General features: G+C 34.4%; 1 protein-coding gene across 2 annotated transcripts in view; it reads left to right on the top strand.

Moving 5' to 3' along the window:
* The window catches only part of CRB1 (crumbs cell polarity complex component 1), a 223,985-nt gene that overhangs the window by 52,878 nt on the left and 155,084 nt on the right, over positions 1-16,023 (top strand). For both annotated transcript variants that reach the window (XM_003944139.4, XM_003944138.4), the window contains exon 2: positions 10,147-10,728. In XM_003944139.4, the coding sequence (XP_003944188.2) occupies positions 10,147-10,728 (582 nt within the window). The remainder of the gene's footprint in view (positions 1-10,146; positions 10,729-16,023) is intronic.

Raw genomic sequence — 16,023 nt, 5'->3', positions numbered from 1 at the left:
TTTGTTTTTACTTCTCAGTAAGCAAAAAATACTTTATTTTAGCACTAGAAATACTTAATGCAAATATAGATATAATTGTATATAGTGATTATATAAAATATTTTCTTTTCTCCTGTGCGGAGGTTTTCAAATTGCTGGTTTCAAACCCCAGTTCCTTGGCGGTGTCTCTAGGGGAGGCAGGAGCCTGGGATGACTGGGCTGCAAGGGACCTTCCCCTGTTTCTACCTGAGCAGGTCTGCTACATTGGGATTACTCGTGACATTTTCCCTGAAGGGCTTCTGCTGCTCTTATAAAGAAGAAAAAGGAAAACAAGAAGTCTGAAACTCACGACGGTAGAATTTCTTATAACAGCCAGTAGATGGCAAACTTTACTGCAAGGAAACAATTTTGCAGCCTATATAATTTGATCTGAAAATAGCAATTAAGCTCTACATCCAGGAAAATTTACTATCCTGTATTTAAGTCTTCTGAGAAAGCAGGAAACAAAATTTGCTATAGTAATTTCTCTGGAAACTAAATTTCAATTATAATTTAAAATAATCCTACGACTTTTTTCCTGTGTCTATTTAAGTCTTGCTCAGAAGGTATTATCACTATGAAAATTATTGTGATGTCTCCTGAAAGTACATACAATATGCTGGGTATAATAATATGCAAAAATATATATGACATAGCTTTTTCAAGCATGGATGCAAAATCTGGGATAATCATCATCCTTACTTCATGACATTTTTGCCATTGGTTTTTGCACAGTCTGCTTTTATTTCTTTACTTGGTTATGTAATTAGTTTTAATACTGCAGTAAATTACAATTCCTTTATAGGTTTGAAAAATAGAATTTTCATTTCGATACATGTCTGGTTCCTTAGTGCCGTCAGCTGTACTGTACCACCAGCTAATAATGCTCACTTGATGGGTTGCATTTCCAAGAGTGCCTATTAGCACCTCACCTGTGCATACACCCATACACCTTTGCAGCGAATGGTGCTAGTGACACCAGCCACCCAAGGAGACGCAGTGAGAGGATGTGGTTAACAGATGATCTTGCCCAGGAGTAGTACTAAAAGCAATTGAAAGTGTACAGGGAAACAACATGATGAGAGATAGGGCATGTGACCAGATTATAAATCTACCTATTTTGCTTTAAAAACATTTTTATCGGATCTATTCAATAATATTTTTAAAGTATTTAAGGATTATAAGGGAAACAGCAATACCCTTACCACCCCATCCTGCTTTTCACTCCCAATGTACACTCCCCATATTTAAAGCTCTTCCAGCTATTTCTTCTGATTTTTCTTTATATTCCAAATAATAGGTGGATTTTTTTTTTTGAGTTTTAGATGCTGATATAATCTATTGGAATCCTACTATGGCAAAAATAGATTTAACTCTCCTGCAGTTCTCTGCAACACACACACCAACACACACACACACACACACACACACACATACACACACAGACACACACGCTTCTGCTGCTCTCAATATTAATTATAGCATTGTATTATTACTAATATTGTTATAATAAAGCAATATTCTTTTCAATTTCACATTGATTTTATTATTCCTTTCAATTTAAGTATTGACTTCAGTTACATATAGGATTTCATTTCCTTACCTGTATGAATTTTAGTTTCCCTAGAATTAATACCAGTAAATATTCTTTTGATTTTTTTAAGTTGGTCAGTTTGATTTTCCATTACCTCTCTACGTCACTCTGTTCATTTTTCTTCTTTGAGACATCCTTCCTCAAGCTCCACTTTCTCTTGCTTCTTTCAAAACTGATTAATCTCTAAACCAGTAGCATATCTGGGATCCTGGGACCTCTTTTCAACATCTTCTGCTTCTTTGCTCTGTTAGATTCTTTGTCTTTCTCTTTCTTGGATTGCACCCTCATATTCATGGAGCATATTGCCAGGAATCTTCTGAAAACAGAGCATGAGAGCTACCATTTTGAATCTTAATGCTTGAAAAGATTATTTTCCGCAAATTTGCTTAGTAGTTTAGGTGGGCATTGAATTCTAATTTAGAAATTATTTTCTCTCAAGATTTTCAAGGCTTTATTTTATATCTTCTAGCTTCTAGTGCTTCTGTTGATAAATTTATAATTTCCTGCTTTATAAATGTACTGTTTCCTGCTCCAACTAATGAAAGGTTTGAGGATTATTTTTTTTGTTAAAAATTTCACAATGACGTGCTTTTGGGTGAGTTTACTCTTTTATCAGTTTTCTTTGGCACTTGGTGAAAACTTTAAATCCATAAACTTATTCCCTTTTCATCCTCAGAACTGAAAAATGTTGTCATAATTTTTATTTATTTCTCTCTCCTCTTACTGCCTCCTTCAACACTCTACCTGTTTCCTTTGTTCTCTCATTTTTAATCCTCGCTGATTGATCTGCTACTTCCGGATTTTTTCTCTCCTGTTTTCATCTCTTAGTATTTTTTTTTTCTAGTGTCTGGGAGATTTATCCCAATATTATCTTCCAGTCACTCAATTAGAATTTTTGTTTCTGTTACTACATTTTTAATTTCAAAAACCTTTTTGTCTTCTAGACATTTATGTGAATAGCCTCCTACACTTGTTTCATCACTGAAGTGTCCTTTCTTAACTCTTTAAACACATTAACTATGGAATTTTTAAAAAATAAGTTTTGACTACTCCTTGAATTGTCTCTGTTACTTCCAAGTTACTTTTCTTTGTATTTTGATATTTTGGTCTCTGTGTTTATCTTAGATAATTTCCTCAAACTTCTGATAATTTCATGCAATCTGTATGTAAGAAGGTGATATTGTCCCTTCTTAAGCTGATTTATAGATACAGGGATGTTCCCTGGTTATTATCATGTTCATTTGTCATTATTCTTCAGAATATAACAAAAGTATAAAGTGTATTTAAAGAGTAATTTTTTCCCATATGTGCACATATATGACTCTATATACTCTTATCTATGTAGACCTTTTTAAAAAAGCTGCTTGAAAACTCTTATATATTCTGGGGCCTTCCAGCTTTTATGAGAGTGGCTTGCCATTTAGAGCTCTAGAGTGATCTAGAAGAGCCATTTTATTGTGGAATATACCATATCCATACCTGTATTTTCTCTCAGGCTGGTCAAGAAAAATAATTCCATTTCCTGCTTAGGGTATAAATCTGGCTTCTGGGACATTCAGGGTTAAATTGGGAAGGAGGTTAGGGAGTATCTCAAAGTTTTGTAAATAGATATATTAAGTCCTTTGTTATCACATCTGTTCCCTCAACACCAGCACTCTTCCAATCACTGCCTATCACCAACATCACCAACAGCAGTGTCCCTGTCTCTAAATCTGCCTTTGTGGGGGAAGCGTACTTTTTCAGATTTTTTTAGAAAAAATGTTGGAATATGAAGGTCTAACAGCTTCTGATAAGATTTTTAAACAAGCTTCTTGTTTACAAAACTAATTGAATTATTTCAGAGGTACCTGGAACCCCTGATTCCTGAACCTTTCTGGAGGTCTATGCATAAACTGGCTTGGTTCAGGGATTCTGCCATTGCTGGCTTGAGTTTTTGTCTGCTCTGACATGCAAAGCCTGTTACTGCTTGCCCACCCTCACTACAGCTTCCATTTATGTTGGGGTGTGTGTGTGTGTGTGTGTGTGTGTGTGTGTGTGTGTGTGTGTGTGTTTATTACTGTCCATAACTTTAATCTTTCTCCTTCTATAATATGGGGGGATCATATTTACTGAAGCATAATTTGCATACAATAAAATTCACTAAATTTGAATATTGATAAAAATACTTAACAAAATACTAGCAAGTAGAATTCAACAAATACCGAAAAGATAATACATTATGGTCAAGTGGGTTTTACTTCTAGAATTGAGATGCTTTAACATATAAAAATAAATCAGTGTGATATATCACATTAACAGAATAAAGGGCAAAAACTGCATGATCACCTCACTTGACACAGAAACAACACTTGACCATGTTTAATTCCATTCTGTGATTTTTAAAAAGACTTCAACAAACTGAGGATAGAAGGAAATTACTTCAATACAATACCTATATTAAAAGCCTGCATTTAAATCATACTCAATGGTGAAAAACTGAAAGCTTTCTCTCTAAGGTCAAGAACAGGCAAAGATGGCCACTCTTGCCACTTCTATTCAATATAGTACTATAAGCCCTAGCTTAGAACAATCAGGTGAGAAAAAAGAAATAAAAGACATCCAAATAAAAATGGAAGAAGTTATATTATATTTGTTTGCAGATGATGTCTTAAATATAGAAAATCCTAAAGTTTCTGTAAATATATGCAAAAAATAAATATGTTAGAACCAATAAACAAATTCAGCAAAGTTGGAGGATACAAACTCAACACAAAATCAGTTGCATTTTGTACACTAACAATGAACAATCTGAAAGAAAATTAAGAAAACAATCTTATTTACAATAATACCAGAAAGAATAAAGTTCTTAAGAATCAGCTTAACCAAGAAAGTGAAAGACTTGTGGATTAAAAATTATAAAATATTGTTGAAATAAATTAAAGAAGACAGAAATATATAAATGAAAGACATCCATGTTCACAGGTGGGAAGACTTAATATTATTAAAATGCTTAAGCTAAATGAAGAGATCTACAGATTTAATGTGATCCCTATCAAAATCCAAATGGTGTGTTTTTGCAGAAATAGGAAAACTATCCTAAAATTTACATAGAATACCCAAGATCCCTAAACAGTCAAAACAATCTTGAGAAATCAAAACAAAACTGGAGGCCTTATGCTTCTGGTTTTAAAACATATTACAAAGCTACAGTAATCAAAACAATGTGGTACTATTATAAGGATAGACATGTAGAACAAAAGAACAGAATAGAGAATCCAGAAATAAGACAGATATATAGTCAAATTATCTTTAATCAAGATGGTAATCCTACACAATGGGGCAAGAATAATATCTTCAACAAATGGTGCTGGAAAAATGATTTCCCCATACAAAAGAATAAAGCTGAACCCCAACCAACTTCTCCATATACAAAAATTACCTCAAGTTTTGCCTTCTCTAGAATGTCACATAAATGAAATCAGATAGCATGTGGTCTTGGTGTCTGGTTTCTGTCACTTAGCATGATACTTTAGAGATTCTGTTGTATTGTTCTATGCAACAGTAATTTGCTCCTTTTTATTACTGAGTAGTATTTGAGTGTGTGATTATATTAAAATTTATTAGCCAGTTGATGAAAATTATGAATAAAGCTGTTATAAATATTTAAATGCAAGTTTTTGTGTGAACATTATGTCTATATCTCTCCTCAATAAATACATAGGAGTGGAATTGCTGAGTCATGTAATAAGTGTATGCTTAAATTTATAAGATACTTTGAAACTCTTTTTCAAATTAGCTATACAATTTCGCATTACTACCAGCAGTACATGACACATATACAAGTGATAACAGAATACTAATAACAGTAAAATTAATCTTTTAAGTCATGGCACATTATTAAAGATAAAATAAATATTGTGTAAGCATATGAGGGTCACACCAGCATGATGATGTAACCATTCTAAATTTTAATGACCATGCTAAGATAGCTTCTGAAAATAAAAGTGAAAATTGTCAGAATTAAAAGAAAAATAAAAAGCTCATAATCACAATGCCACATCAGTCTCAATAACTGAGAGAAAAAAATATACAACATTATAGGTCTGAATAGCACAATTAACAAACTTGGCCTAATTGATTTTTATAGATTTTCTATGAGTCAAAGAAAAAAATCACAATGACAACCAGAAAACATTTTATCTGAGTGATAAAGAAAGGAGGTACAAAAACAAGAAAGCTGTGCTTATAGGTAAGTCTTTAGTCATAAATTGAAAAATGAGAGAAAGAACTGAAAAGCAAAGTTTTGAAAAAAGTAAAGTTAAAAAAGCAAATTAAATTGAAAGAAAGTAAAATTAAGGAAATAAAAAGTTAAAAGCAAAAACCCATAAGACAGAAAATAAAATATAGACAGACTCTAATAAATTAAAGTCTATTACTTAAAAAGACTTAAACAATTAATAACACACAGGCAAAAATGATCAGTTAGTGAAAATCAACATATAGTATTTCAATATTGGTCATTTTAGCCATTCTAGTGGGTGTGTAGTGATATTGTTTTTACTTTCTGTGTCCCTAACGGCAGATAATGTTGAGCATTTTTCAGTGGCTCAGTTTCTGTCCCTTTATATCTTTGATGGGGTTTTGAAAAGTAGCAGAAGGAAACACATGTGTGAAAAGTAAAAAGTTTAAGTACAAAGTCTGCTTTTAAGAAGCCTAACCTCTAAAATGATTTAGTGAAAAGAAATGGGCTTTGGAATCTAACAGACCAGAGGTTCAAAACCCACTTTTGCATGACGGTGCAAAGATTACTTAGTCTTTTTAAACCTTAGGTTTTTCATAAGTAAAATGCTTCAAATAAATGTTATTAGAATTCTATTTTTTTAAATTTTACAGGAAGAGCCTTGGATATAAATGCTCATTTCCTCTGCTATCTTTCCACATTAATAAATCAACTTGTGGATTAAATAATCATCATTATCATCATCATCACCATCACTGCTAACAAAACAAAACAAAGGCCAAAGTATAAATTCATAACATGTCATTGGGGTGGAAGTTATTTGTAATACTTAATTGTTTTTGCTCAGTTTGGACACAAAAACTGGAAATACTGCCCAATGTTTTGTACTATTAAATATATCTTCATTTTTTCTCCCCATCACATTTTTCTTCCCTTTTACAGAGAATGCCAGTATCTCTATTCCTTTTTTCTTTCTTATGCAAATAATACTCTTCTTTTACTTTCATTCATTTAAAAGCACATTTCAAATATATTTTCTTCAATGAGTCTTACTCTGGTACACTTTTGCCGTTTGCTATGCACTCTTGTGTATTTCTGTTGTATTTCCCCCTTTCTTCCCATAGGTATGCATTGAGCACCTGCTATGTGACAGGTAAGGTTACAGGCCCAGTAGATACAGAGAGACAAGATATATTAGTCCAGGTACTCCAGAGAGACAGAGCTAATGGTGTGTGTGTGTGTATGTGTGTGTGTGTGTGTGTGTGTGTGTGTGTGTGTGTGTGTGTGTGTAGTTCCAGCATGAGTCTGAATCTGAAGGCCAGAGTAGACTGATGTCAACTCTTGAAGAAAATCAGGCAGAAAAAACAATTATTTTGTACTTAACCTTTTGTTCTATCTATCCAGGCCCTCAGTGTACTAGATGAGGCCCACTCACACTGTGGAGGGCAATCACTTTACTCAATCTAAGGATTCAAATGTGAATTTCATCCAGAAATACCCTCACAGTCAAACCCCAAATAATGATGTTTAAGCACTTATCTGGGTACCCATGGTCCAGTCATGTTACACATGCAGTTAGCCACCACGAGTACACCCCTTGTCAACCTGGCATCCATATGCATCTTTTTAAACAATACTTAATCTCCAAATAAAAATACAGGATGATTGCAATCCTGTCTAATATGATGCAAATACCCTGTGTACAACCAGAAATGCGCTAACTCCTTCTCCAGAAGAGGAGGTAAAGTCCATGAGTGATGTTTAGTCTTCTCCTTAATGTCTCATAACTTAATACTATGAGATAAAAATAACATGCCACTACCAGTTGTGAAAGAAGACTCATCAGTTAGGCCTCAACATCCCCAGCTCAATCAGGATCCTCCCATACATCCCCACTTAAACTTGCAGGTTTCAAAAGGGGAAAGAAAGCAAAATAAACACATAGAATTCCAGTTGTCCCAATCAGCACCGTTCTGAACAGTAAACTCCCTGTGAGAATGTGAGTTCAATTTGCATTGTAATCCAATCAACTGCAGGATGAGAGCCTGCATTTGATTTTCAGCAACTTCAGCTGCTAAAAAAGATAAGGGTGTCACTCAGAGCATGCACTGAAGATGTTAGGTCATGGATTTGGTGCTTAAACTGGGCATTTAAATTTCTGAGCTCATCCTTTTCTTTCAACACATTGTCCAGCGACAGTAGGAGCAATCAGCCGACTTCAATATATTTAATTTTCTAAAAATGTTCTAAAGGGTCATATACACAGTCTTACAGCTTCTTGTTTCTTACAAGTGGTTGATCAGAAGTATCCCATGTAGTTATTCATGATGGGAAGGGTACCCAGAAATAGATGGAAGAATTTTAATTGCTTCCTAAAATATATATACTATATATATAGTATATCTATATACTCATATATACACTATATATAGTATATATATGAGTATACATGAGTATATATACTATATATATAGTATATATGAGTACATATATGTCTGAGATATATACTATATATGGAATATATATGTCATATATATGTGGAGTAATATAGTATATTACTATATATACTATATTATATAGTATATGTACTCATATATACTATTATATACTACATATATAGTATATTATATTATATATACTATATATACTATATAGTATATATAGTATTATATAGTAACTATATTATATAGTAGATATACTCATATACTATATTATATAGTAGATATACTCATATATACTATATTATATAGTAGATATACTCATAAATACTATGTTATATAGTAGATATACTCATATACACTATGTTATATAGTAGATATACTCATATACACTATGTTATATAGTAGATATACTCATATACACTATGTTATATAGTAGATACACTCATATACACTATGTTATATAGTAGATACACTCATATACACTATGTTATATAGTAGATATACTCATATACACTATGTTATATAGTAGATATACTCATACACTATGTTATATAGTAGATATACTCATATACACTATGTTATATAGTAGATATACTCATATATACTTTATTATATAGTAGATATAGTAGATATACTCATGTATACTATATTATTCCACATATATATAAGACATATATATTCCATATATAGTATATGTCTCAGACATATATATATATATATATATATATATATATATATATATGAGAAAGAGAGAGAGGGAGGAAAAGAGAAAGGAGAGTTTTAGTATAAGAAATTAGCCCAGGCTATTATAAATAACTGATTTGTGTCTCATAATTTAAGAGCAAGCTTCCCACTTTGTAACCTTTTAAATTACAAGCCTGTACTTTATAATTTAACAAACACTATTATGTTTGTGAACAATATTGTGAGAAAGTAAGTAAAAATAAGAGAATAATGTGTTAGATGAGTCAACATGAAAAGGCATGTTTTGTGGGTTGATACATTTTAGTTGCCAAATCATAAAGCTTCTCAACATAAAAAGTTAAGAAAATAAAAATGTTATGATCATAATATAGACATGTACACAGTGAAAAATTATATGCATACAAGTATCCAATGAATTTGGAGAGAAAAATACAGAATTATTGCTTTCCTGAAGCTTAATATTCCAATTAGAATTTTTAAAATGTGTTCTGGGACAAAGGTCTCACAGAAAAATGAAAGTGTTCAAACTTTACTACATTAATTTCCTTGCTGTGGGACTTAATCTGTCATCTGTAAAATGTAAATAATTATATTGCTGTGAGGATAAGAAATAATATATGTGAAATACTTGGCATTTCTCTTATTGCAGAGAGTAGATCATCAGTGGTCAGAATGTTATTTTTTTCATTTTTCTCTGCTTTTCATTTAGGAGCATAAAACAGTAGTTGTCATGGTAAAGCAGTCACCAACCAACTTACTGCATTCATTTAGATACTAGTTTCAGTGAGGCAACTTTTTCAGACAATTTTGTAATTCAGATAAGGTATTCTCCAAAATATTTTATGAAATAATGTGAATTTCAAAATTCTGTGTATATAGAGAATATTAACAGCTGATTCAATTCATCCCATTACTCAACTGTACTTAAACCTGAGAAAGGGACTATGGAGAAGGAGAAAGAATCTCAAGCCAGTCATTTTTTTTCTTATCAGAAACTATATGAGAAGTTTAGGTAAATGAGGAATTAGAACTCATGATTAGAACACAGCCATCTATGCACTTTATGAATGAGTTTGGTTAGGGAAGCACAAGGGTCGAAAAGAAAGATTTTTAACTTTGTCCTAAACCATTTATAAATTTAATCTTGATATTTTTTTATTTCCTTATAGATTCCTTTTGCAATAGAAACACCACCAGGTGCCTCTCAAATTCTTGCCAAAACAATTCTACATGCAACGGTTTTTCAAAAGACAATAATTGCTCTTGTTCAGACACAACCAGTAACTTGGACAAAGACTGTGACAACATGAAAGACCCTTGTTTCTCCAATCCCTGTCAAGGAAGTGCCACTTGTGTGAACATCCCAGGAGAAAGGAGCTTTCTATGCAAATGTCCTCCTGGGTACAGTGGAACAAGCTGTGAAACTACCATTGGTTCCTGTGGCATGAACTCCTGCCAACATGGAGGTATTTGCCATCAGGACCCTATTTATCCTGTCTGCATCTGCCCTGCTGGATATGCTGGAAGATTCTGTGAGATAGATCATGATGAGTGTTCTTCCAGCCCTTGCCAAAATGGGGCCATGTGCCAGGATGGAATTGACGGCTACTCTTGCTTCTGTGTCCCAGGATATCAAGGCAGGCACTGCGACTTGGAAGTGGATGAATGTGCTTCTGATCCCTGCAAGAACGAGGCTACATGTCTCAATGAAATAGGAAGATATACTTGTATCTGTCCCCACGATTATTCTGGTGAGTGTGATCGTGTCTGAATCCTAGATGGTGTCATTAGCTCTCTCTAAGTGGCAGAAGCAGAGGTTTATGAAAATGGCCAACTTCTTGACAGGAATCGATCACTAGATAGAAACTTCCTAAACTATTGAAAATCCACTGAATGCACTGAATTCTAAGTGGTTGCCTACCATTACTGTTGTTGTTTTAAATGGACTCTACATGATTTTAAACTGGGATTTGGTCTAGTATTCTAGTGGGCTCCAAGGGAAGCTCGAGGACAGTTCAGGTTTCCTCATCAGTGCATGTTCCTTTCATTCCAGTTCAAGCCTGCCTTCTAATCCCCAAAGCCAGCATTGCAACCTTCTGGGAAGGCAGGTTGGAAGTTGATGGGTTTCTAGTTCTGATTTGAGTATGCTCAACAGATCACTGATAGCAAAGGTGATGGAGCATGGTATATCAGATAAGTCATGATTTTTATTAAGAAAACAGCCTGTTCTTATTTTATGTCTTTGACCAAACAGTTGTACCTCATATTTATCTATTCTTTACAATGTTTCTGTTGATAGAATTTTATTTTAATAGTAGAGTAACAAGGTGACAACTCGTTATTACCAGGTTATGTGCTATTCAGCCTCCTCGCACTCAGTATTTATCCTCCCTAGCCTTTTGAATCACTGTTACTGTTTTAGGTCAGTTCTTCACACTGGCCACATTTCTTGCTACGCTTTACTCGGGTTTTTCCATTTACTTGTAAGGGGGTAACGTACCTAGTCTATGCTTTCTCACATGCATTCATTCTAACTTCTGCTCACCACTCTCACAGTTGCTGACTCAGATCTCCAAGACACCACTCACATTTTAATATCATTTTCCCTTAGCTCCTGCCACCTTTGTACCTCCCTGAAAGTTTTCCTGAGGCTTTCAGCTTTTAAATTGCCTTCTTCTCCCAACCCTTTCACACTCAGCTCTTTAGTTTGTCATTTTTATTATTTTCCATGTGTTACGCAATGTAACTATTTGGAAAATATTTCTCTTCAAAATTTGCACCAGAACCCTGCAGCATGTTTTTGCTTTTAAACATTCTAAAACTATATATTTTATAAAATAGACATATCCCTGGTTGCTCTAAAATGAAATTTTTCCCTTCTCCCTCCTCCCTTACATACAACCAATCAGAATCTGCCGTTTTGGCATGTAAGACGTGTTCCAAATTGAGCTCATCCGTTTTGGTTTGGATTTATTTCAACTCTCATGCATGCTACTACACAGCCTCCCAAACTTTCTTCTTATAGCTTCTATCTTCTCGAAGTTGTTCTGAACACTGCCTTTGAAATAACTTTTATTTCCCAGTTATTATAAAACACACCTATACCACAGTTGTGGAGAGCCTTGAGAGTGTCCCGCTACACAGAAAACAATTTTAGCTTCTCCCTGAAAGTCCTTCACAATGTGGGCCCATGACAGTAGTCACGTCCTCACACATCATTCCACCAAAGCCTTCTATTTACTCTAATAAATCTCCTTCATTTCTTATTCAAGTGATTTCCTTCCCCCTGGAATGTCCTTCCCTACTTCACAGTGTCTGCTCTGAAGTTCTCTTATACTTTTTAACACCTAGTTCAAATATCACATAACACAAGAAGCATTTCCAGATTCCTTTCCAGCTGGAAGAATGGTTTCACACTGCTGCAGTAATTATATTCATTATGTCCATACTAGTTGACACCTGTATTAAGGAATTCCCCATAATTCTCTCCTATATTACAGATATCTATGTTTTTGCTCCCCCCAAATGTTAGCTCCTAAAGGGCAGAAGTATTGTTTTTTATTTGTTCTTTAATTCATCAATACTTTCTGAGTTTCTATTAGATGTCAGTTAGTCGATGAAGAAGAGGAAGCCCTCTTCCTTTAAAAGCCTGGCTCAGTGTTTGTGAGTAATGGCTGCTTAATCAACTGTTACTAAATTGTTCTACGTTTTAAAATTCTTCCATCTATTTCTGGGTACCCTTCCCCATCATGAAACTCAGGTAAATTAATATTAAATAAGAATTCTCTTTCTGGGCCGAGTGCGGTAGCTCACGCCTGTAATCCCAGCACTTTGGGAGGCCGAGGAGTGTGGATCACGAGGTCAAGTGATCGAGACCATCCTGGCCAACATGGTGAAACCCCATCTCTACTAAAAAAAAAAATTAGCCGAGAGTGATGGCGTGTGCCTGTAGTCCCAGCTACTAGGGAGGCTGAGGCAGGAGAATTGCTTGAACCCGTAGGGTGGAGGTTGTGGTGAGCCGAGATCACGCCATTGCACTCCAGCCTGGCACCTGGTGACAGAGTGAGACTCTGCCTCAAAAAAAAAAAAAAAAAAGAATTCTCTTTCTGTGTTACTTTATGTATACTCTGTGATGGTAGAATAATTCTGTCTAATGGAAAATCATTTTATCAAGTGCCTTTTAATTATCAATCCTATGCTGAAAGTTATGGGAAATATTAAAAGAGCTTATAAAACAATAGTTATATGAAAAACTCCTTGTTTGTGTGCCATACTGGAGTGTCTCGTTTCTTCGGTGTGAGTTATGGCAAGTGAATTTCAATTTTTTTTTATTTTTGAGTAAAAATAAAAAATTTTTCTGGGGCTGGCTTGGAATTAAAAAAATCAGTGTAGTTCATTAAGATACTGTCTTCCATTTTCCGCTTCCATTTCAATATTGTGAATGGTGATTAAAAGGCATAGATGTGAAATCAAATTAATGTTTCATTCATTTCAACTATAGTATTCTGTAATAGTCTTATATTTATATAAAAAAACACAACTTGAAAAACTGTATTTTACAATGTATGTTTAAAAAATATCTTAATTTAATTGCCTTTTAATGAATCCTTTCAGTGGTCTAAATTTAGGCATAAAAGATAGAAAGGATATATTCTAAATGTGAAATGTAGTCAAATTCCATCATAAGGTACTTCATCCTACAATAAATTCATTTATGCTGTGAGTCGTACCACATCCCTGCAGGGTCCAACGGGCATGGGTCCCCTTTTCTCACTATAACACTTAGGTCCACAATGAGGATCTTTCCTTGTCAATCCCTGATACAATAGTTTTGTTCCCTATTTGACTATATTCTTCCCTAGTTTTCTATGAAATCAGCTAAATTTTATTATTTCAGCTTTTCAAGTGACATATATAAAACTTTCTCCCAAACAGAATTTAAATGAGAGACTCATAAGGCAGATAAAAATCAGGTCTATTATTAGCTGCTTAGGCTTGTTCAGGTTAAAAAAAAAATGCAGTCACAGGCTTGCTCACCAATCTCCTACACAAAAAGAATGGCCTGTGTTCTGGTAGCTTATTGGTGTTTCTCAGCCTTGACTACTCATTAGCAATTTCTCAGGGAGATCTAAAACAGAGGTGTTCAGACTCTATTTTCAGAGGGTCAAATTTAATTGATGAATCAGTCTACTGTATAGCTAGGGCTGGTGGCCAAATCCTAGGTCCACATGAACTTTATTTGGAAACTTTTCTTGCACTATACCATCATTTAGACACACATAAAGGGTTGTTTATTTCGTTGCTATCCCATGAACACCTGTGTTTGTGGCAGCTCAGGCCAATTAATGAGAACCCCAAAGAAGGTCTATAGAACCAAGGGAAAAGCCAAAGTTGGGAAGGAAAGAAAAAAGACCATCAGCTGTCAGCATGGATGCGCTGGAGCGCTCTGCCTCAGCTCAGACCTCCCGATGAATCCTGGAAACTGTATTACAATGACCTCGCTGCTGTGTGCTACATCCAAATTTAGAGTGATCATAAAGAACTCCTCTTACAGAAAAAAACCTGTGTTCCTCTGAGCAGCAAAGTAAGAAAAGGTAATAAATTTTAAAAGGCAGAGAGGTAGAAGGGGAAAAAGAGCTGCAGCACATGGAGAGGGTTCACACTGCATGAATTCTCCTCTGTGCATTCCATTATGCTTCATGAGCAGTGATTCATGAACTATAGAAATGGGCTCAGAGAGAGCCACTGAAGAAGCTGGTGAGAATCTGCTGTGCATAAGCAAAAACTCCAACTGAAGCTGAAAGTAAGTGGATGCAAACTTTTTTAATGAACAGAATATTAGCTCTAAGCATGTGACTGCTTTTAGTTCAAGTTTATGCAATGAATCATTTCATAACTGAGGTCTTCTTTAAAATTAGCCAGATTGATTAACGTACATTTTTCACATTCCGATGCCTGCAGTATGAGAAAAATAGAGCTGTGTAAGAGGGCAGAAAGGCCAGTTCGATCTATGTTGAAGCAAATCAGTGTAGGAAAATATCTTACTTCCGCTGTTATAAAATAGATCTTTGCTATAAAAATAATCTTTTGAGATATAAGAAAATGCACTATATTCAATGTATTTTTCATTTTTATGATGAATTTTATTGCAGAAATAAAAATGTATAAAAATTCATTATATAGTCAAGGAAATGTATTAGTACAGAGTAGTTAGAAGACTAGTTAGTTCATGGAGACTAGTTAGGAGGCCATTGTGATAACCCAGGTGTAAGATTTTAGGACCTGGCCTGGGAGAGTTACCATGGGCATGAAAGGAAAGGGAACATATAATGTCACTAGAAACAACATTCACTTAACATTTATCAGGGTCAGAATATTTTCAAACTTATTTTACCTGAGGAAAGCTTGAAATCTCTAATACGAAAAAATGCATTAAAAGTTTAACTGCTGTTTTCAACTTAATAATCTTATAATGTATATCAATGGGTCTCAAGTGTTGACTTGCATCGGACCTGTACAGCTTATCATTGAAATACAGTTTTTAATTCAGCAGATCTAAGGTGGGGTCCAAGAATATGCATTTAAAACAAATTCCCATGTGATGCTGATGCTGTTAGTTTGGACACTACACTTTGAGATCTGCTCACCAATGCAGGGACTAAGAGGAAGTATTTAGGTCATGAGGACGGAACCTTCATGAGTGAATTAATGCCATAATAAAAAGGGCTCCTGGGAGTGGGTTTACCCCTTTCACTCTTCTGCCATGTGAGGAACGATGTTCCTATCCCCTAGAGGATGCAGCCTTCAAGGCACCATCTTGGATGTGGGACTTTACCAGACACCAAACCTACTAGCACCTTGATCTTGGACGTTTAAGCTTCCAGAGCTGTGAGAAATAAATTTCTGTTCTTTATAAATTACCCAATCTCATGGGTATTCTGTTATAGCAGCACAAGATGGACTAGAAGACACATGATATGGATTTTTAAAATATTTGTTGAATTCATTAGTCATTAATTTATTCAACACACATAAATTGAGTACCT

Source organism: Saimiri boliviensis, chromosome 14 (assembly GCF_048565385.1).
Source record: "Saimiri boliviensis isolate mSaiBol1 chromosome 14, mSaiBol1.pri, whole genome shotgun sequence".
Classification (NCBI taxonomy): domain Eukaryota; kingdom Metazoa; phylum Chordata; class Mammalia; order Primates; family Cebidae; genus Saimiri; species Saimiri boliviensis.
The sequence above is the reverse complement of the archived record's forward strand: the minus strand, read 5'-3'. Positions and strand labels throughout refer to the sequence as shown.